General features: G+C 50.2%; 1 protein-coding gene across 14 annotated transcripts in view; it reads left to right on the top strand.

Moving 5' to 3' along the window:
• SMARCA4 (SWI/SNF related, matrix associated, actin dependent regulator of chromatin, subfamily a, member 4) overlaps positions 1 to 22,928 on the top strand; it is a 92,807-nt gene that overhangs the window by 35,321 nt on the left and 34,558 nt on the right. For all 14 annotated transcript variants that reach the window (XM_032251741.1, XM_032251742.1, XM_032251745.1 and 11 more), the window contains 8 exons: positions 5,454 to 5,575; positions 9,087 to 9,237; positions 11,643 to 11,806; positions 16,680 to 16,746; positions 17,283 to 17,393; positions 19,407 to 19,649; positions 21,202 to 21,315; positions 22,033 to 22,140. In XM_032251741.1, the coding sequence (XP_032107632.1) occupies positions 5,454 to 5,575; positions 9,087 to 9,237; positions 11,643 to 11,806; positions 16,680 to 16,746; positions 17,283 to 17,393; positions 19,407 to 19,649; positions 21,202 to 21,315; positions 22,033 to 22,140 (1,080 nt within the window). The remainder of the gene's footprint in view (positions 1 to 5,453; positions 5,576 to 9,086; positions 9,238 to 11,642; positions 11,807 to 16,679; positions 16,747 to 17,282; positions 17,394 to 19,406; positions 19,650 to 21,201; positions 21,316 to 22,032; positions 22,141 to 22,928) is intronic.

The raw sequence follows: 22,928 nt of genomic DNA, 5'->3' as shown, positions 1-22,928 counted from the left end.
TATTTTTAGTAGAGATGGGATTCCACCAGGTTGGCCAGGCTGGTCTCGAACTACTGACTTCAGTGTTATCCACCCATCTGAGCCTCCCAAAGTGCTGGGATTACAGGTGTGAGCCAGCGTGCCTGGCCTCCAGTGTTATTTCTTGTTTTAAAGTCTGTTCTGTCTTCGTCACTCTAGCCTCTTGTGGTTATTGTTTGCATGGTACATCTTTTCCCATTCTTTTACTTTCAACCTGTTTCTTTGAATCTAAAACAGCATATGGGTTTTGCATTTTCAGCTAGTATGATAGTGACTGCTTTTTGACTGAGTTTCTAAGACCATTTATATTTACTGTAATTTCTGATGTGATTGGGCTTACATTTCCTGTTTCTTTTCTATGTGTCTCCTGATTTTGTTTCTCCTTTACTGCTTTCTTTCGTGCTTAATATTATTATTATTATTATTTTTTTTTGGAGACGGAGTTTCGCTCTTGTTACCCAGGCTGGAATGCAATGGCGCGATCTCGGCTCACCGCACCCTCCGCCTCCTGGGTTCAGGCAATTCTCCTGCCTCAGCCTCCTGAGTAGATGGGATTACAGGCAAGCGCCACCATGCCCAGCTGATTTTTTGTATTTTTTAGTAGAGACGGGGTTTCACCATGTTGACCAGGATGGTCTCGATCTCTTGACCTCGTGATCCACCTGCCTTGGCCTCCCAAAGTGCTGGGATTACAGGCTTGAGCCACCGCGCCCGGCCTTAATATTATTTTTAGTGTACCGTTTTGTTTTTTTTAGATTCTTATTTTTACAGTGCCTTTTTTTTTCTTTGATAGTGAATCTCAGTCTGTCGCCCAGGCTGGAGTGCAGTGGTGCAATCTCGGATCACTGCAGCCTCCACCGCCCGGGTTCAAGTGATTCTCCTGCCTCAGCCCCCTAAGTGGCTGGGACTACAGGTTCATGCCACCACACCTGGCTAATTTTTTTGGTGTTTTTAATAGAGATGGGGTTTCACTGTGTTGGCCAAGATGGTCTCCATCTCCTGAGCTCTTGATCCGCCTGCCTTGGCCTCCCAAAGTGCTGGGATTACAGGTGTGAGCCACCACACCAGGCCTGCGGTATGCGTCTTAACTTACCACAGTGTACATCAGATTAATGCTAACTTAATTCGAGTAAAATTAATTTTGCTCCAGTGTAACTCTATTCTCTCCCCTTTCCTTTGTGCTGTTATGGTCACAGCTTTACCTCTCTGTATAGAATAAACCCTGCAGTACAGTCTTAAAATCAGCGTTTTACACAATCTGTTGATTTTAAAGATGTTAGTAGAGAAGAAATAAGGGAAGATATATTTATAGAACCTTCTATACTGGGCCGGGTGCAGTGGCTCACGCCTATAATCCCAGCACTTTGGAAGGCCGAGGCAGGTGGATCACAAGGTCGAGAGATCGAGACCATCCTGGTGAACATGATGAAATCCCATCTCTACTAAAAATACAAAAAAAATTAGCTGGGCATGGTGGCACATGCCTGTAGTCCCAGCTACTCAGGAGGCTGAGGCTGGAGGATTGCTTGAACCCAGTAGGCGGAGGTTGCAGTGAGCCGAGATCGCGCCATTGTACTCCAGCCTGGGCAGCAAGAGCGAAACTCCATCTCAAAAAAAAAAGGAAGAATCTCCTATACTGTAGTTAGAATTTTCAGTGTTTTTTATTTCATCTTGTAATTTGCACTGTTGTCTACTTTTGTGCCCTTTTTTTAGTTTAGAAGATTTCTTATAATAATTTTTCTTTTTTGGGACGGAGTCTTGCTCTGTGTCTCAGGCTGGAGGGCAGTGGTGAGATCTCAGCTCACTACAGTCTCCGCCTCCTGGGTTCAAGTGATTCTCCTACCTCAGCCTCACGAGTAGCTGAGATTACAGGTGTATACCTCCATGCCTGGCTAATTTGTGTATTTTTAGTAGATACAGGGTGTCACTGTGTTGGCCAGGCTGGTCTTGAACATCTGGCCTCAGGTGATCTGCCTGCCTCGGCCTCCCAAAGTGCTGGGATAATATTTTTTCATAAGGCATATCTGCTAGCAATACTTTCTGTCAGTCCATTTGCATCTTGGAAAGATTGGATCTCTTTAGCCCTCATTTTGGGAAGGGTAGGTTTGCTGAACATAGAATTCTCATTTGAGAGGCTGTTTTTTGTTTTCGTTTTAGCACTTTGAACATGTCATTCTGCTCCTTTCTGATCTTGGTTCGGTTTAGAATTTAGCCATTAATTGTATTGTTGCCCCACTTTATTTCATGATGATTCCTTTTTCTCTTTCTGCTCTTCAGATTTTCTTTGTCTTGGCTTGTAGTGGTTTGACTGTGAAATATATTGTATTTATTCTCTTTGGGGTTTGTTCAGCTGCTTTTATGGATAGTTAAGTTTTTCATCAAATTTGGGAAGCTTATGATTTCAGTCTTCTATTGAAATTCTGTATTTGTTGGTTCATTGTGCTTAAATTAAACAAGGTTTCCTTTAATTCTATGAATGTATTTACGATTGCTCTGAATATATTTAGAATCCTAGCTGCTTCAAAAGACTTTGTATGTGAATTCCAACATCTGAGAACAGGGACAGTATACTGGTTTTTTTCCTCTTGAGTATATATCATACTCTCCTTTTTTTTTTTTTTTTTTTTTTTTTTTTGAGACAGAGTCTTACTCTGTTGCCCAAGCTGTAGTGTAGTGGCACGAACTCAGCTCAGTGAACCCTCTGCTTCCCAGGTTCAAGCGATTCTCCTACTTCAGCCTCCCAAGTAGCTGGGATTACAAGCGCCCGCCACCACGCCCGGGTAATTTTTATATTTTTAGTAGAGACAGGGTTTCACCATATTAGTCAGGCTTGTCTCGAACTCCTGACCTCAGGTGATCCTCCCCACCTTGACCTCCCAGAGTGCTGGGATTACAGGCATGAGCCATCACGCCCAACCTCTCCTATGTTTTTTTTTTTCTTTTCTTTTTTTTTCTTTTTTTTTTTTTTATTTTGCTTACCTCTTCTTCGTGTTTAGTTGAAGCCTACTTTAGCTACCCTGAGTCTGACTTTTACCCCTGAGAGGTTGTGGTGGCATCTAGTCTGTTTAGTAATTTCCTGGGTCTAAGTTTGTGAAATCTGGTTCCCATACAGTGTGTGTGGCCTCTGCTGTATTTGCTCAATTCTTTTTCTTTTTCTTTTTTTTCTTACTGCTATACTAATGAGGATTTGTATGTGTTTCTTTTAAATAATTTTTGGTTGTCTCTTCCTTATTTTTTTTTTCCCTGAATCATTAGGGGCAGGCAGTGTTTCTTCATCACTTTGTGGTCATCTGAAGATTGGGCACAATTTATGCTCAGACACCTGCCTTCTTCTGCTGCTGGTTCAGTGGTATGAGGAGGTGCATTTTATATTCGGGCCGTTGTCGGGTTCTCCCTGGCACTTGTGCTCTACTGGATCCTTTGGCGTCTCTGTGCAAGGGCACAGACTCAGCCAATTATATACTTTTCCTTACGGCTGATCTCACCTGCATTGGTAGTGCCATTGGGCGTGGGCATTGCTTCCTTCTACAAGTGACTGAGCCCCTTCCACCTCACTGCCAAGCCTCACAGCCTGCCCCCCTCTCCAGCCTGCCATAAGACCTTCGTGTGTCTGGAGCTATGAGGTAGAAGAGGTGAAAGTGGCCCCCAGTAAAAGAGCTACAGACTCCCACTCTTCCTACCAGAAGTTCAGTTTTTCAAGGTTTACTGATACTAGTAGACCTTTGGTCAACTCCCTGAGCTCTGAAATGGTCACTTTGTTAATTTGTCCAGCTTTAAAGTTGCTTTTTGGGGAAGAAATTTGCCCACCTCCTGATTTGGCTTTAGCCAGAAGTCTCCCACCTCATTTAATTCCAGGATATCTACCAGCTCTGGTTTCTTGCCTAAAATGTCGGTGTGATTACCACGTGTTTATTCCAAGTGATCTATAAATCGTTTTTTGTGATCCAAGGGACATCCCATTGGCTTTTCACTGGAATGATATAACAGATTAATTATAGATCATATTTGTAAAGCTTTGTAGCAGTTCTGTTACAGATGGGGGAACAATCTACTATGGTGTGTTTGTATGATTTAAATGGGGATATAAAAATAGTTTAAGGTAAGCAAATGCATTCATGTGCATTTTATCAATATGTGTTATGCAAAATCCCAGTGAAGGTTGGAAAGCCATACGTGGCACAACATTAATGCTTAAACAAGTTCATAGATAACTTTCAGTGAACCGAGAAACCTATTGTTGCCAGTATTATTAGACATATCGTAGATGGTTGAGACTTGTCCGTAAAGCTGGAAGTAAATTACAAGCAATAAACATTGAAAGTTGGCTTTAAGACATTTAAGGTTGGGTGTGGTGGCTCATGCCTATAATTCAGGCACTTTGGGAGGCTGAGACAGGTTGATTACCTGAGGTCAGGAGTTCAAGACCAGCCTGCCAACATCATGAAACCCTGTCTCTACTAAAAAATACAAAAATTAGCTGGGCATGGTCGCAGGCTCTAAGATATTTAATATGTAGGAAATCCAAGAGAATTAACTGAAAAACTGCTTTAGTAGGTTAGCAGAGAATAAATCTGTAACGTTCATTGTGTAATAGGGGTAGGAGGGATATGGAATCTACTTCTAATTAGTAACAAAAGTACAAAATACCCTGAGACAGCCTTACGAAGAGGTGTTGGGGTGGGGTGCGGTGGCTCACACCTATAATCCCAGCAGTTTGGGAGGCCGAGGCAGGCAGATTCTTGAGCTCAGGAATTTGAGACCAGCCTGGGCAACGTAGTGAGTCCCTGCCTTGACCAAAAACATAAAAACATTTAGCTGAGTGTGGCAGTGCACACCTGTGGTCCCAGCTACTCGAGAGGCTGAGGTGGGAGGATCGCTTGAATCCAGGAGGTAGAGGTGGCAGTGAGCTGAGATAGTGCCACTGCACTCTAGCCTGAGTGACAGCAAGACCCTATGTGTCCCCCAAAACAACAACAAAAAACCGATTTACTGAACATTAAAAGATGTAGCTGGTGTGGTGGCATTTGCCTGTAGTCTCAGCTACTGGGAGAGGCAAGAGGATTGCTTGAGCCAGGAGTTTGAGCCCGGACAACATAGCAAGACCCCATATCTACAAAAATTTTAAAAATTTGAGTTCGGAATGGTGGAGCATATCTATATTTCTAGCTACTGGGGAGGCTGAGGCAGGAGGATCACTTGAACCCAGGAGTTTGAAGCCATCTGGGCAACATAGTGAGACTCCCGTATATTTTAAAAAAATAATAAATAATTTAAAAGGAAGATGTAAATAACAAACATCACATATTCCAGGATAGGTAGAGGAGGTGAGGGTTGCTAGAAGATCACTTGCTTCTAAAATGACGTTCTTTCCATGGGAGCCCCATCCCCCCTCTGTGGGGGATGAACTGAAATGACACAGGCTTGTCTCTTGGTAGGAGGAGGAGGAGGAGCAGCCACAGGCAGCGCAGCCTCCCACCCTGCCCGTGGAGGAGAAGAAGAAGATTCCAGATCCAGACAGTGACGACGTCTCTGAGGTGGACGCAAGGCACATCATTGAGTAAGGCGTCGCAACACGCGCTGTTCTGTGCCAGCTTCCTGTGAGGTGGCACTGGTGGGAGTGGCTAGAATCCCAGCCTGTCACTAGATGACATTCAGCACTGTCCAGCCAGCTTGCCACTGTGGAACCACAGAGACCAAATTTGTTTACTTCACATTTTATGTATTTGATAGGGATTTAATAGAACAAATGCATTCACAGGGTTCACCATATGCTTATGAGGTACAGTTGGGTGTGCGGCAGAAGCCCTCCCCACCCCCCAGTTCCCTCCCTGTCCACTGCCCTTTCTGGGGAAACTTTTGAGCCTCGTGTGTCATCTTCCAGAGATGCTCTCTGCATTAGCAAGCAGCAAAATGTGCATATTTTTGTCTTTATTTTTTATCTTTATTTTTTTTTTGAGACGAGGTCTTATTCTGTTGCCCAAGCTGGAGTGCAATGGCACAATCTCGGCTCACTGCAACCTCCAGAGGTTCAAGTAATTCTCCTGCCTCAACATACCGAGTAGGTGGGATTACAGATATGCGCCATCACACCCAGCTAATATTTTTTTTTTAAATGAAGTTTCGCTCTTGTTGCCCAGTCTGGAGTGCAATAGCGTGATCTTGGCTCATTGCAACCTCCGCCTCCCAGGTTCAAGCGATTCTCCTGCCTCAGCCTCCTGAGTAGCTAGGATTACAGGCATGCGTCTCCATGCCCGGCTAATTTTGTATTTTTAGTACAGACGCGGTTTCTCCATGTTGGTCAGGGTAGGAAGTCTCCAACTCCTGACCTCAGGTGATCTGCCCGCCCCGACCTCCCAAAATGCTGGAATTACAGGCATGAGCCACCACGCCTGACCACCCAGCTAAGTTTTTGTGTTTTTTTTTTTTTTTGAAATGGAGTCTTGCTCTGTTTTCAGGCTGTTATGCAGTGGTGCGATCTTGGCTCACTCTAACCTCTGCCTCCCAGGTTGAAGCGATTCTCCTGCCTCAGCCTCCCGAGTTGCTGGGACTACGTGTGTGCGCCACCACACCCAGCTAATTTTTGTATTTTTAGTAGAGACAGGGTTTCACCGTGTTGTAAATATGGTCTCAATCTTTTTGACCTCGTCATCTGCCTGCCTCCGCCTCCCAAAGTGCTGGGATTACAGGCTTGGGCTACCATGCCTGGCAATTTTTTGTATTTTTAGTACAGTTAGGGTCCCACTGTGTTAGCCAGGATAATCTTGATCTCTTGACCTTGTGATCCACCCACATCAGCCTCCCAAAGTGCTGGGATTACAGGTGTGAGCCACTGTGCCTGTCCATTTTTTGTATTTTTAGTAGAGATGGGGTTTCAATATGTTGCCCAGGATGGTTTTGATCTCCTGACCTCATGATCTGCCTACTTGGCCTCCAAAAGTGCTGGGATTACAGGCGTGAGCCACCATGCCCAGCCATTTTTGTGTTTTCATTTGCATACATGTCTCCAGTGTACACTGGTGTGCACCTTGCTATTTTCACTGAACCTTCCCTCTCAGAGTTGATCCTGTGTTCGTGCAGAGTGCTCCCAGTCTGGTCCTCAGTGGGCAGAGTCTTACTACGTTACGTTATATTCTCATTTTCTTAGCCTGTCCTTTGGTGGCAGGCATTTAGCTTATATTTCTCATCTTTTGCTCCTGTAACATATCACAGTTAACACACTAATCTCATTATTGTTTATGGTAAGGAATTAACGGATTTTGTTAAAAAACAGGAGTGGGCTGGGTGCCGTGGCTCACGCCTGTAATCCCAGCATTTTTGGAGGCTGCTGTAGGCAGATCACTTAAGATCAGGAGTGGCCAACATGTAGACCAGTCGGCCAAACATGGTGAAACCCCATCTCTACTAAAAATCCAAAAATTAGCTGGGTGTGGTGGCGGGCACCTGTAATCCCAGCTATTTGGGAGGCTGAGGCAGGAGAATTTCTTGAACTGGGGAGGACGAGGCTGCAGTGAGCTGAGATCACACCATTGCACTCTAGCCTGGGCAACAGACAGAGAGTCTATCTCAAAAAAAAAAAAAAAAAGGCAAGAAATTATTGAGGGTATTACATACACTATAGATATGGAGGCAAACACCAGAATGAAGATAGAATACTTGGAAATCAACAGAAGAAATATACAGGGGAACAACCCACTAAGCTAAGAAAACGGAAGCGACTATGAACGGTTTGTAAGAGATACGAACAGAAAGCATGGCATAAAATAAAAGATAAAAGTTAGGTCATACATATCTAACATAGCAATAAATGTAGGTAGTCAAAAGTCACTTTTTTTGTTTTTTTTGAGACAGAGTTTTGCTCTGTCGCCAGATTGGAGTGCAGTGGCACGATCTTGGCTCACTGTAACCTCTGCCTCCTGGCTTCAAGAGATTCTCCTGCCTTAGCCTCCCGAGTAGCTGGAACTACAGGTGTACGCCACCATGCCCAGCTAATTTTTGTATTTTTAGTAGAGATGGGGTTTCACCATGTTGGCCATGATGGTCTCAATCTCTTAACCTCATGATCTGCCTGCCTCTGCCTTCCAAAGTGCAGGGATTACAGGCATGAGCCACCTCACTTGGCCAAAGTCACTTTTTTTTTTTTTTTTTTTCAAAGTCACTTTTTAAAAGAAAAATGTGGCCGGGCATGGTGGCTCACGCTTATAATCCAAGCACTTTGGAGGCCAAGGCAGGCGGATCACCGGAGGTCAGGAGTTCAAGACCAGCCTGACCAACATGGCGAAACCCCGTCTTTTAAAAATAATAATAGTAATAAAAGAAAAGAAAAATGTTCAGATTAGACCACAGAATTGCCCACATTTAACAATTCTGGTTTTGTATGTATCTGCTCAGTCTGTGTTTCTTTTCACCTTTAGGCTTGTGAATTGTTATTAGAAAGGTGGGTTATGTGATCAGCATCTGGCTAGATGCAGTGTCTCTTTCTGTGCTGTAACAAGTGACAGCATTTTTTTTTTTTTTTTTTTGAGACAGTCTTGCTCTTTCCTTCAGGCTGGAGTACAGTGGCTCGATCTCAGCTTACTGCAGCCTCTGCCTCACAGGCTCAAGTGCTTCTTGTACCTCAGCCTCCTGAGTAGCAGGGATTACAGGCATGCACCACCATATCCACCTAATTTTTTTTTTTTTTTTTTTTTTTGTAGTAGTAGAGATGGGGTTTCACCATGTTGGTCAGAATGGTCCCGAACTCCTGGCCTCAAGTGATCTACCCGCCTCAGCCTTCCAATGTGCTGGGATTACAGGTGTGAGCCACCATGCCCATCTGAGTGACTGAATTCTTGTTCTGTGGTGTGCAGTCAGGACCCAGAGCTCCCAGGAGTCCAGTCTGGACCCCTCAGGCTTAGTATGGGCTGTCCTGCCTGGCCCCACACTGTCTGGCTGCACCTGTATGTATGTTACAGTGCAGGCCACAGGTCATTTGGCAGAAAGGGTTACTCCACAGAGCTTATGTCAGGAGCGAGCACGTTATCACAGGTAGGAACATGAGTCCTCACCTGCCGCTTCCATCTCACTCCCAGGAATGCCAAGCAAGATGTCGATGATGAGTACGGTGTGTCCCAGGCCCTTGCGCGTGGCCTGCAGTCCTATTATGCTGTGGCCCACGCTGTCACCGAGAGAGTGGACAAGCAGTCGGCACTTATGGTCAATGGTGTCCTCAAACAGTATCAGGTGAGGTGTGGGGCGGGGAGGCTGCCACCACATAGCTGCCTTGGTGCAGGTGTTACCAGGTGGTGGGGGACGTGGACTTCAGGCAGACCTGAGTTCACCTTCCGTTCTTTGTCTGTGGGCAATGCACTTTTCCTCTCTGAGCCTCAGTTTCCCCATGTGTAAAGCAGAGATGTGGTCTGGTAGGTTAGCCGCCAGGAGGAAGTGAAACTACAGAAAGTCAGTGTCTACTGGGTGCCTGATGCACCAGGCAGAGTGGGAGCGATATACATGGCAGGGGCCGCACAGAGGAGATGGGGCCACCTGAGGAACAGAGAGGCGCAGCAGCTCCTCAGCGTCACACCGCGTGTAGGGCTTATCCAGGGCTGGAGCCGAGATCTGGGCATCTGCACGCTCAGAACAGGTTACCTGAGCTCTGTGTGGTGTGAAACGGCGAGTGGCAGGTTAGCACTAGGAGCTGGCAGCCCTGGACTCAGCTCTTTCTTCTGCGATAAGGTCCTGTTTGAGGGTGCCTCTGAAGCTCTTCACTTGGGCCTGACTTGGAACAGTCAAGAAACAGAGCTGTTTATGGAGGAATGCCTCTTAATGTGGCCCCACCTCCCGAGCTCATTTACAAGGCCCCACAACCAGTACAACTCCAACAAAAGAACAGGTTGGGATCCCTGTTCCCCAGCTTTCTTTTCTTTCTTTCTTTTTTTTTTTTTTTTAAACAGACTCTCTCTCTCTATTGCCCAGGCTGGAGTGCAATGGCATGACTGCGACCTCCTCCTCCTGGGTTCAAGTGATTTTCCTGCCTCAGCCTCCCAACTAGCTGAGACTGCAAGTATATGCCACCATGCCCAGCTAATTTTTGTAATTTTATTAGAGATGGAGTTACACCATGTTGGCCAGGCTGGTCTCAAACTCCTGACCTCAGGTGATCAGCCCGCCTTGGCCTCCCAAAGTGCTAGGATTCCAGGCGTTAGCCACTGCACCTGGCCCCAACTTTCTTAAAGAGACCTCTCAAACCTTTTGTGCTAATATCAACATTCAAAGCTACGCATGTGCCTATAGTTCCAGCTACTTATGAAACTGAAATGGGAGGATGGCTTGAGCCCAGGAGTTGAAGGTGGGCCTGAGCAACATAGTGAGATCTTGCCTGTACAAAAGTATTTTAAAAATTAGCTGGGGCTGGTGGCACATATCTGTAGTCCCAACTACTTGAGAGGCTGAGGTGGGAGGACCACCCAGTCCCAGGCTGTAGTGCCCTGTATGAATCGGGTGTCTGTACCAAGTTCAGCATGAATATGATGACCTTCTAGGAGTTGGGGGCCACCAGGTGGCCTAAGGAGAGGGAAATCAGCCCAGGTCAAACCTGGAGCAGGTCAAAACTGTTACACTGATCTGTAGTGAGATAGTCCCTGTTAATAGCCACTGCACTGCAGTTTGGGCAGCATAGCGAGACCCCATCTCTATAAAACAATAATGAAATGAAGGCAAATCTCATGGTCAGTGGAGTTTTCCAAGAGTCCCATGCAATTAGAAGAATTAGAACTTGGCTGGGTGCAGTGGCTCACTGCATTTTGGAAGACTGAGATTGGGTGGATCACCTGAGGTCAGGAGTTCGAGACCAGGCTGACCAACTTGGTGAGACCCTGACTCTACTAAAAATACAAAAGATTAGCTGGGTGTGGTGGTGCATGCCTGTAATCCCAGCTATTTGGGAGGCTGAGGCAGGATAATCACTTGAACCTGGGAGGCGGAGGTTGCAGTGAGCCGAGATTGCACCACTGCCCTCCAGCCTGAGGGACAGAGTGAGACTCCGTCTCAAAAAAAAAAAAAAAAAAGAATTAGAACTTGGCTGGAACTCACTTCCTCAATCCATTATGAAAATTTCCAAATTTTCCTTCCTAACATTATATTCAGTTTTCAAATAGTCTTCTATTTAATGCCTGTATTTCAGGAAGCTCCCAGGCTTTGGAAAGCCCTCCCTTAATTATGAAATGATGGTTAGTCCGTGAATTCCTCACTAAGTCACCCTGAAGCCCTCGTGGTTTCCTGAGTGCCAGTTTCCCGTGTTGTGGGCAGGTTTCTCCTGTGTGCTCTGTGGGTCATTGTCAAGCAGGAACAGGCAGACGGACAGTGTAACAGTTGGAATGAGCTGTTCAGATGTGCACCAGAAATGTTACACACACCCATCATTAGCACAATCACCCTGCAGTTTCATAGACGTTATTGCTAAGGATGAGGCAATCAATGAAGGATGGATTTGGTTCAGAGGAAATACACTCAGTAAAGGCAGTCTTGGGTGGGATGTGGCTCGGGCAGGACTTGCGGTTGGTGGTGGTATCTGAGTCTCTGAAGTGTGGGGAACCCTCTGGTGTCCAACTCAGCCTTCAGTCCTGGCGTGGCCGTGTCTGTCCTTGCAGATCAAAGGCTTGGAGTGGCTGGTGTCCCTGTACAACAACAACCTGAACGGCATCCTGGCCGACGAGATGGGCCTGGGGAAGACCATCCAGACCATTGCGCTCATCACGTACCTCATGGAGCACAAACGCATCAATGGGCCCTTCCTCATCATCGTGCCTCTCTCGTGAGTACCCGGTGCCAGCAGCACCCCATCGACCACTCACATGCTCCTGTGTTCGTTAGTTTGCCACAGTAGAATACCACAAATGAGGTGGCTTAATGACAGAAATTTATTTTCCTGGAGGCCAGAAGTCCAGAGTCAAAGTGTCAACAGCATTGCTTCCACCTGAGGCCTCTCTCCCTGGCTTGCAGAGGCTGCCTTCCCTGTGTCTTCACATGGTCCTCCCTCTGTGCGTGTCTGTGTCCTCATCTCGTCTTATAAGGACATTGGTGAGATTGGATGAGGTTGCACCCTAATGGCCTGTTTTACCTTTGCTGCCTCTGTAATGGCCCAGTCTCCAAGCACAGTGTCATCCTGAGCTACTGGGGTGAGGACTGCTACACCAGCCTCTGGGGTGCGCACAGCTCCACCTGTCACAGCCTGCCTCTGGATCCAGGAGCAAGTGGGGGCATGACTGAGAGTCTCTTCCACGCCTGGGGAGACGTGGGGTCCCTCTCCTGGGATGTCCTTGGTATCCTTTTCAAGTCCCACCACCAGCAAAGTCCACATAGGGGAGTCACAGGAGACAAGAACGTCATACTGGAAAAGTAGAGTGATGCCATTTAGACTCCACTGAACAAGCAGTTTCTATGTGCAGGGCATCAGAGTGCTCAGGCACATCCCAGCTTGGCCCAGGTCCTGGGACGTGCTGGGATCTGGACACCCTAAGAGTCTGTCACTTGCCACTGCCTGGCTCCTCTGGCCTTTCTCTCCCAGCAAACTGAAAGCCCACCCTGCCCACCTCTCTGGACATCCCTCTACGCAGCTCAGCACCTGCACCGAAAGGGGGACCTGCCTTAGGGTTTTCCCAGAAAGTCCAGGGCTGGCTTTTACTGGTCCAATTCAGGTCACATGTCCAGCACGCCAGCAATCACTGGCCTGGGGATTAGTCTGTGATTGGCCAAACCTCAGCACGGCACTTGGTCTGGCCTTAGAGCACAGCCCCTAACTCCAACCAGGCACTCACTGGGACCAGTGCTGCTGTATGTCAGCAGCACACCCCCATCCGCAGCAGGCTGGCAAGCTGTGTGCCCATGCCCCAAGCCCATGGGAAAATGGCCTTGTGCCTGTAAAACCGCTGGGTCCCAGGGGTCCCACCCCCATAGGGTGGGCCTGACTCGTGGCCACTGCAGGGAAGACTAGAGGAAAGGCGAGGGACCCCAGAACGCTCCCAGGTTTACCGTGGAGGCGTTTCTTTCTTTTGTTCCCTGGCTTCCCACATGGCACAAAACAGACTGCCCTGGAGGAACAGGGCGTCCTGGCCACAGTGCCACAGGTGGCCTTACCTCCCCTCTTGCTTAGACCCAAACTGCTGTAGAGTTCCCTCTGGCTGCACCTGCCTGAGCTCTGTCTCTTGTCTATGTCTGAATGCTGTTCCTTACAGCTCCACCCACCTCACTCCCAGCTCTGCCTTTGCCCCTCTTCCCCCAGAGGCTGATGGGTGCCGTCCTTTTCAATTCCCAGTTTTCTGTGTTTCGCTTCAGACGTCTCAGATCACTGTCTCTACTGGAATGGCACTCTCCAGGGTGCTGTTCTGCAGCCTTGGGTTTTAGTTGTTAATTTTTTTGCTTTAAATTTTTTTCTCTTTGTCATCTACTTACAGAATAAATTTTTTTAAAACTTTTCATTTCGAAATGATCTCATTCTTTTTTTTTTTTTTTTTGGATGGAGTCTCGCACTGTCGCCCAGGCTGGAGGGCAATGGCGCGATCTCGTCTCACTGCAACCTCCGCCTCCCAGGTTCAAGCGACTCTCCTCAGCCTCCTGAGTAGCTGGGATACAGGCACCATGCCCGACAAAGTTTTGTATTTTTATTTTATTTTATTTTATTTATTTATTTTTGAGTTTTGTATTTTTAGTAGAGATGGGGTTTCACCATTGTCGGTTAGGTGGCTGGTCTCGAACTCCTGACCTCGTGTTCCACTCACCTCAGCCTCCCAAAGTGCTGGGATTACAGGAGTGAGCCACCATGCCCAGCTGAAATGATCTCATTCTTATAAAACATGGTAGAGTTGATGTAAAGAATTGCTATGCACCATTCACCCATCTTCCCAATTCTTTCATAACCCCAGGACAATTATGAAAACCAGGAAAATAACATGGACGTAATACTATTAGCAAACCAGAGGCCTTATTTACCCATCTTGTCAGTTTTCGCATGGCTGGCCTTGTTCTGGTCCAGGACTCCACACGGTCATGTCTGTGGCAGTTCCTCATTTCTTCTTCGTCCTTTTCAAGCTTGACACTATTGTCGGACCTTTGGTAGACTTTCCTTCAGTTTGGGTTTGTCTGACACGATCCCAGGGAGTGACGCCATGCCATGCTTGATGTGCCTTAGGGGAAGGCATGTGATGTTGAGGCCTGGGTCTCTCATGCCAGGTACCTGCTGGGTTTCCTACCGTAAACTGAGGATTTACACTTTGTCATTGATAACTCTCTCTTGGGAATGCACTTCAGCACTATGTGAATGTCCCATTTCTGTTCCTATTTTCCCCAATAATTTCAGCATCTGTCCTACTACATTTTATGTTGCTATACAGGAATACCTGAGGCTAGATTTTAAAAGAGCTTTAGCCAGGTGCAGTGGCTCACGCCTATAATTCCAGCACTTTGGGAGGCTGAGGCAGGTGGCTCACCTAAGGTCAGGAGTTCAAGACCAGCCTGACCAACATGGTGAAACCCTGTCTCTACTAAAAATACAAAAAAAATTAGCCGGGTGTGGTGGTGCATGCCTATAATCGCAGCTACTCAGGAGGCTGAGACAGGAGAGTCACTTGAACCAAGGGCGCAGAGGTTGCAGTCAGCCAAGATCGTGCCATTGCACTCCAGCTTGGGCAACAAGAGTGAAACTCTTTGTCAAAAAAAAAAAAAAAAAAAAGTTTATTTGGCTCATGATTCTACTGGCTGGAAGATTGAGCATCTGGTGAGGGCTTCAGGCAGATTCCACTCCTGGTAGAAGGCAAAGGGGAACCAGTGGGGAGAGATTCCGTGGGGAGAGAGGCGAGGAAGATGGGAGTGCCAGTCTCTTTTTAACAGTAGCTCTCACAGGAGCTCATACGGCGGGATCTCACTCATCCCGCAGTCCCCGGTACAGTACAGGCCGTTCACGAGGGTTCTGTCCCCATGACCTAGATGCCTCCTACAATTCCCTACCTCCAAATCAGATTTCAGCCTGGAGTTTGGAGGTGACAAATACCCAAACTATAGCAGCAGACATCAGATAAGTTTTGCCTGATAAAGTAATCGGAGTCGCCAAATACATGGTTACCTGTTTCTATCCGCCCTTATTATAGGAGTGTGGACTCACAGACATAAACATGTATTTCATTGCTTCAGTTGTTTCAGATCTGGCCTGGGAGAATTCTCCCTAGAAGAATAGTGTTTTCTCTATGAATTTATTCAGTCATTTCTTAATATGAGTATGGACCCATTGATATTTATTTTATACTCCAGGCTATGCACCAGTGCTGGGTTTTTCATTTTGTGGCTCAAATCCTTCCAGCTTTGGTCTCTGGGAGCTCTTTCAGTTTGCTCCTCTGTCCTGTGACATGCCCCCAGCCTCGTGGTGAATTTCAAGGACTTTCTTGCTTTTTGGCACCAAGAGATGCTGCATGCTCATGTAGTCCATTTCCCGCCCTCTCCCTGGAGTCAGCCATTTCTCCAAGGAGCCCTGGTTTCCCCTCTTATTGGGAACCAAGACCTGGGTCCTGGATGGGCCTGTTGCTTCAGGGGTGTCATTGCTCCCGGGCTCTCTTAGTGGTCAGCTCTAGGAGATTCGTGTCTGCTGCCTGCATGCTGATGCTATGTGCACACCCGTCTAAAAGGCGTTATCTGCCTCGGCATCTGTTTCTGTGTTAAGCTGAACATGAGTTCATGCTACTGTCTGTGGCTCTGAGAGAGGACCACTGGTTCCCTGTCACACTTCCACCCTGTGTCTGCCCATTCTCAGCATTGTGGACAGCACTTTCGGAGTGGTGAGCCCATACCCCCAAGAAGCATCTTGACCCACTAGGGTGCAGGCCTTAGGGCCAGTTCCTTGTGTCTTCAGGCCTCCAGATTGCAGTCAGACTCCCATTTCCAGGGGGATGGAGGTCAGCTCCTTCCCCTACTTCAGTGAGGTTGTGTCATGGGCACGCATGCAGTCTTTTCACGTTGCACCCAACGTGGGCAGGTGTCCATGGTGTGGAGTGTCAGCTCCTGCAGCCAGAAGAGGGCCCTCGCCCTAGGGAATGTTTACAGTGTACAGGCATCTGGTCATGTCATACCTCTTACTGGGACTTGCCGCTTCCTGCCATGAGCTGCTTGTCCCGCCTCTATTTGGACCTCTGTCTCCAGGACCTGTCCCCTCAGTTCCCTTCTGACCCTTGCTCCTGGCTCTTCTCCCTCCGCTACAGATACTCCCCATACCTCCGGCTTCTCCCTCGGTGCCCTGACTGTCCCCTGTCACTCCAGGGAGGTTTCACTGTTCCTAAGTCAATGGAAGTGCAGGGTCAGGCCCAGTAGCTCCAAGATGCCATTAGGGACACAGCCTCCCCCAGGTTTCTTTCCAGTCATTCTTGGGTGACTCCAGCCCTCAGGCTCTTTATCTGATAGTTGCAAGAAGACCGCACTGCCTCCCTTGCCTCATCCAGGTTCCAGCAGAGTGGGCAGGGCAAAGGGCAGCGGAAGCACATGGCTGCTGAGTCCCCTGCTCCCCACGCTCTTTGAAGAGCTGTCCCCAGCCTTCACCACGGCTGCGGTGGTGTTGGCCTTGCCCCTGGCAGTCAGTGGCTGTGGGTTTGCACAATGAGCCATTGATGAGAGACTAGCACTTGACTCTCATTTCCTTGTCCCATCAGAACGCTGTCCAACTGGGCGTATGAGTTCGACAAGTGGGCCCCCTCCGTGGTGAAGGTGTCCTACAAGGTAGGTCACAGCTGCAGAGGTTTCCACTCTCTTGCTGTGGCACATGGCGTAGTGGGGGCAGGTGCACGGAGGTGCAGGTGGTGGCTGGTGGGAAGTCCACATGTACCTCTCGATGGTGAACCTGGGGAGAATGCTGGGTCCACAGCCTGGAACTCCAGTCACATAGGTCCGGGATTTGGTACTGGGCAGGGACAGGGTGCTCATTGGGGAGGAGGCAGGAGTGAGCGTGGTGGCCAGCACTCAGAGGCCAGCTTGGGGGACTGAGATGGGGACTTGGCAAGAGAGGAGCTTGTCAGCCACCAAGAGTGCACAGATGGCGGTGCGTGCCCCGTTGTTCCCCCAGGCCCCGGCCACCGCTGGCCTGCGCTGCTCCCTCTTCTTCCTGTGGTGCATGTTCCAGCACCTTTCCCCACTACCTCTGGCGAGGATGAGCCTTCCCACCATGTTGCTGGACAGCTGCAGGGGGTGCCTTGCCCCTCCTTTCACCTGGCCACCCGGCCCCAAAAGCTGAGCTGTGTATCTTGCTTCCTTTGCAGGGATCCCCGGCCGCAAGACGGGCCTTTGTCCCCCAGCTCCGGAGCGGGAAGTTCAACGTCTTGCTGACGACGTATGAGTACATCATCAAAGACAAGCACATCCTCGCCAAGGTAGCGTGTCCTCATGGGAAACCCCAAGCCATAGATGACGTGCTTCAGAGGCTGCTGCCTGACCACGATGCTTACATGTGTGTCACGCTGCTCGTCTTCTCCAAAGCCCCTACAATAACTTCCCGGAGTGCCACCTGCATGCACGTGAAGACAACTGTCCCACGTAGGGGAAGGGCCCAGGTGGGGGCGACCTAGGGTTTGCGTCCCTAACTATCTCCAGGCTGGCCCTGTGTCAGGCCCAGAAGCTGGGGCCGTCTACACAGAAGCCAGGGCGTACAAGCTGAGGTGCTCTGCCTTCTTTCAGGGCTTCTGCCCAGAGAGCCTCAGCACCACATCGCCTCCTGATCCACCTGCAGGGTCCCTGTGGGGTCTTGGCCAGGCGGGCCTTGTGTCCTGCTGTTTCTCATCACCTTGGCCATCCCTCCCTGCGGCCCTGGCTTCTCACCACAGGCTGTGGGCTGAGATTCAGCATGTGGAGGAGAGCTTGAGGGCCCAGCATCATGACTGCCTGTTGGCCTTGGACAGCTGGGTCAGGCTGCTCTGGGAGTGTCCTACTGGCCTGGGAGCCTCTTCTGGGATGAAACTGAAGGGAATCCTAGCGTGGCCATCAGTGATGACTGAGAATATGCCCTGGATAGAAAACATAGTCCTCTGCCTTCAAAACTCATGCTCCTCATTTGAGTAGGGGTTGCCCATAAAGATGCACCTGGTCTCATCCCTAAACGTCCAGCTAAGTGAGTGTTGAACAGTAGAGAATTTTTTTGGGTTTTGAGTTTTTTTTTTGAGACCGAATCTCACTCCGTTGCCTATGCTGGAGTGCAGTGGTGCGATCACAGCTCACTGCAGGCTTGATTTCCTGGCCTCAAGTGATCCTGCCACCTCACCCTCCTGAATAGCTGGGACTATATCCGGGTGCATGCCACCATGCCCAACGAATTTTTAAAAATTTTTTTGTGGAGATGAGGGTCTTGCTATGCTGCCCAGGCTGGTCTCAAGCAGTCCTCTCACCTTGGCCTCATAAAGCATCAGACAACTCTGCCCGGCCTAATAGTAGAGTTCTTGACCCAGGGATGGAGGGATGGAGGAGCTGTTTACAGGTCACCCTGCCTCTCAGTGCTTGGCTACAGTGACAATGCTGGGGCTTTCTCTTTTTTTTTTGAGACAGAGTCTCATGGCTGTCACCCAAGCTGGAGTGCAGTGGAGCGATCTCAGCTCACTGCAGCAACCTCACCCTCCCAGGTTCAAGCAATTCTCTTGCCTCAGCCTTCCAAGGACTGGGTGCTTTATCCCTGAGCCAACAAGAGAGGAAACTGAGGCCCAGGGTGCTGGGTATCCCGTGTGCAGGCTCTTCCCTCAGGCCTGTGCTACAGGTACTCCTCTGAAGCTCACCCCTGCTGACTATACAAAGCCAGGCCCTTCACAGGCCCAAGAACCAGGCTCTGGAATCCCCGTGCCTCCTGCCCGTGGCTCAGTTGACATCATCGCCCTGCAGTGGGAGTGCTCCTTGAGTGTGGCCACTGCACACCCTCCTGACCCACATGGCCCTGTATGTCATGGCAGGGCCCCTACCCCATGGATTGCACATTCTGAATCACAGCCTTCTCATTGGAAATGTACCTGTCACCAACCCAGTCTCCCTGAGACCCTCCACACCAGCAGGACAAACCCCAGTTAGCAAGATGTATCTTATGCCGGAATGTACTGCACGTTTTTCTGTGCTGTAGATTAATATACATGATTTTGGAGGGAAGCGGAGGACTTTTTGCACCTCACTTTGTTCCCCTGACATAGTCAGGGGTCATGGCCCTGTCTCTACCCAGGCTTGCTAGAGGCTGCGTTGTGTGGCTCGAACTCAGCGAGTCGGCCCCGAGGGGCGCTAGGCCTGTGCTCTCCACCCGGCTGTACTCTTCCACCTGGAGCCTTCTTGGCTCCTGGGCACAGGGTAGGTGAGTCTCCCCCTGTGCCGGACTAGCTGCTGCCCTGTCCCCTGATTGCCCGCTCTGGGGCCCGCAGATCCGTTGGAAGTACATGATCGTGGACGAAGGTCACCGCATGAAGAACCATCACTGCAAGCTGACACAGGTGCTCAACACGCACTACGTGGCGCCCCGCCGCCTGCTGCTGACGGGCACGCCGCTGCAGAACAAGCTCCCCGAGCTCTGGGCGCTGCTCAACTTCCTGCTGCCCACCATCTTCAAGAGCTGCAGCACCTTCGAGCAGTGGTTCAATGCACCGTTTGCCATGACCGGGGAAAAGGTGGGTGTGCCCAGCTGTGCTCCTGCGTACGGTTCTGGGTGCAGCCGACTGTGATGGTCAGAGTGCATCAGAGCACGTTGAGGACCTGCTACAGCTGGCTGGGCCTGTGCTGGGTACCTGGCAAGAGTCCGCATTTGCATGGAGCAGGGGAGCCCCGGCACCCAAGGCTGGGCAGCCACAAGGGCCCCAGGGCAGCAGGGCAGAGGTCATGACAACCTGGGGATGCTTGGGGTGTCTCTGACCCTGTGTTCCAGGTGCAGAGAGGGGACAGTGAGGAATAAGACCCTGCGGCAGCTGTGGGTCCAGCAAGGGTGTGAAGAGCACAGCTGGAGGCACAGCATCCTGTAGGCCCCTTTAGGTGCCCTCAGAACTCGCCCTCTGGGCAGTGGGAAGGTTGGAAGATGGCAGTTAACGGGGCCACATGGTCAGGATCTTAGGTTGTTTATTCATAGAGTGCTGTGGCTGGTCTGTCTCAGTGTCTGGGTGGCACCATCAGCCAGACTGAGACCCCCGGCAGCTTCATCATTGATGAGCTGTCCCACACCAGCACTGATCCCTGAGCCTAGAGCCCCCCTTTCTGTTGGAGATTGAAATGCGGGGGATGGGCTGTGTTTCCTGCTGAGGGCTTTAAGTAGCCAGACGCTGAAGTGTGGGCAGAACTACAGAGATTACCTCCAAATGTCCTGCCTGGGATGGCTGGGCCCACCCCTTTCTTCCCACTTAAGACAGGTCCAGGACAGCTAGGGCCTCATTGGCCTCATCCATGAGTTCCCTGCTCTCTTGGCTGCTGGTCAAAGCAGAGACCTTTGTGACGGAGAAACCAAGGCTTTCCCCAAATCCTCATGATAAAGGAGTCCACAATTTTTAGATCCCTGGAACCCCACACTAAAGGCCAGGATCTGATGCTGCAGTTTTGTCACTTTCTGAGCTGAGCAAAGGCTCTGCCAAGAGATTACCTGGGAAGCCATATCAGAAGAAAAATTCAGGCATCGCCTCACTTTCTTTTAACTCTTTTAATTAAAAACCACTTAAATTCTTCGTAGAGGAGTAGGCGTCATGGGAAGTCAGGGTTTCTTTCACCTGGTTCCACCCAGGCTGAATGAGAGTCCCTGCAGGATCCCAATGGCAGAGCCCTCCCTGTGAATCACTTCTGTAAGCCCCACGTGGTCAGCCTGGCCCCTGCTGTGCTCCTAGCGTTAGCTGGGCATGGGGTGGGTTTTGCGGACACTCCAGTGTGTGTTACTCGTGGAGAGGCAGCACACCTGCTGCCGGGGGTCTTTCTGGTGAGGCACACGGAGCAGGGTGCCCTGGGTACTGTGGTTCCATGTCCCAGGAATTCTGTGGAGGGAATCAGATCCTCACAGTTTCCTAAAGAAGAGGATGCCCTGCTGTTCCCCCAGAAAGCATAAGGCAGTCTGAAGAGCCACGTGCTGAGGGCAGGGCCACCCACGGGACCCTGTCTATTCTGTCCCCGCATCCACACCTTCTAGTGAGACTTCTGTCGCCCTCCTTTGGAGGTAACGTGTGTTTCTCCTCTCTTGGGGGGCTCCAGGTGGACCTGAATGAGGAGGAAACCATTCTCATCATCCGGCGTCTCCACAAAGTGCTGCGGCCCTTCCTGCTCCGACGGCTCAAGAAGGAAGTCGAAGCCCAGTTGCCCGAAAAGGTAACAGAGTTTTGAGGGGAGCCACCAGGGAAGCAGCCTCACATGGGGGCTTTCCCCAGGACTGGGTGTGCTCAGGCCCTCTTCCCACAGTTCTGGGCCTGCCCTGGTCAATCCAGCTTGGGGGTGGTGATGGCGCCACTGGGTCTGTAAAGCCCTATGCTGCTCTTCTGCTGTAGGGGTGAAAAAGCGCTCATAGGCTCACATAGCTCATGATAGGTGAGAGCACACAGTCCCACTTCCTGTTGGGGGCCAGGTGCCTGCATGTGCTTTCCTGGCCACATCAGGAGGTGCCGTGGGCTTGGGGTGGCCCCCAGCTCCCTGTCATGGCTCTGGGTTCTCAAGGCCTGCTGCAGCCACAACCTGGGGCTCAGTCCTCACAACAAGACCCATGGACTCAGGGTCCCCGGCCGCAGTTGCCCCTCTTGCCCTTTCTTTCCTGGACAGCCGTGGAGAGGCCCCGGAAAATGGCCAAGGGGCCCTTTCTGGCCCAGGATCCCCCTGGTGTCTCTGTCTTGTGCTTCCTCTTGTTGCCCAGGTCTTACCTCTTCTCCCCACCTTGGGGGCCTCTCACTCTCACCCCTATATGCCCTGGTCAGAGCTCATATAACAAGGCCAAGGGATCAGGGCTGGGTCTGGGTGGGGGTCAGGCCTGGATCTGGGTAGGGGTCAGGCCTCAGGCCAGCTTGGGTCCTCGTGAGCATCGCATGTCCCCTGCAGGTGGAGTATGTCATCAAGTGCGACATGTCTGCGCTGCAGCGAGTGCTCTACCGCCACATGCAGGCCAAGGGCGTGCTGCTGACCGACGGCTCCGAGAAGGACAAGAAGGTGGGCCCTGGAGTCCCCCAGCTGCATTCCCCTCTGGGTGTCCAGGTGGGCAGCTTAGCAGGCAGGGCAGAGCGCACTCTGACCAGCGGAGCCATTCGCCTCCTCGTTCTCGTTGAGGCCTGACCTGGTCGTGATCCCCAGGGTGTCTGGTCAGCCCTGATTATGATGGCTGGTGGTCTGGGTTCGGACACACTGACTCAGCTGCCAGTGGCTTTCCCTTTGCTTATGAAACTGGCTCCTTCTGCAGTTGGTAACCTGGGCCCCACACTAACCCCAGCAGAGTTAGAGCATTATAGAATGCCCCACTTCCCAGCTAGGAAGAGCAGCCTTTGCAGCCGAGGCTCTGAACCCCTTCTCTCTGTTATTAAGTGAAGGGCAGGAGCGAGCTATCGCCTTCAGGGGCTGTCTGAGAATCCCAGGCCCCACCTGCCAGCCTCTCCTCACCACAAGTGAAATTGTCCTCCAAGGGAATACACCAGACCCTTTGATTCTGTCCCCAAGGCCTTGACTTCGACCTGGCATTGACTTTGGCTAAGACGTGTCTGTGCCCCTCCTACCCTGAGCTGAGCAGTAGTGTGTTCCCTATTCCGTTCCCAGCCCAAATCATGCACCCCCCTACCCCCGCCTCCTTCTTCACCCTGGAGCCCAGGGAGCCTCCTGAGTCATGGCTCACCTAGCTGAGACCCTCTAGGGACCCCCACAATGCCCAGGAAAAAGCTGGCATCACACAGCATCGGGTACTCTACCTCAGCATTTTGCCAGTCTCGTTTCTGTCCTGTCTGTCTGCC

The sequence above is a fragment of the Sapajus apella genome, unplaced genomic scaffold (assembly GCF_009761245.1).
Source record: "Sapajus apella isolate SASKATOON/1434 unplaced genomic scaffold, GSC_monkey_1.0 scaffold77, whole genome shotgun sequence".
NCBI lineage: Eukaryota > Metazoa > Chordata > Mammalia > Primates > Cebidae > Sapajus > Sapajus apella.
The sequence above is the reverse complement of the archived record's forward strand: the minus strand, read 5'-3'. Positions and strand labels throughout refer to the sequence as shown.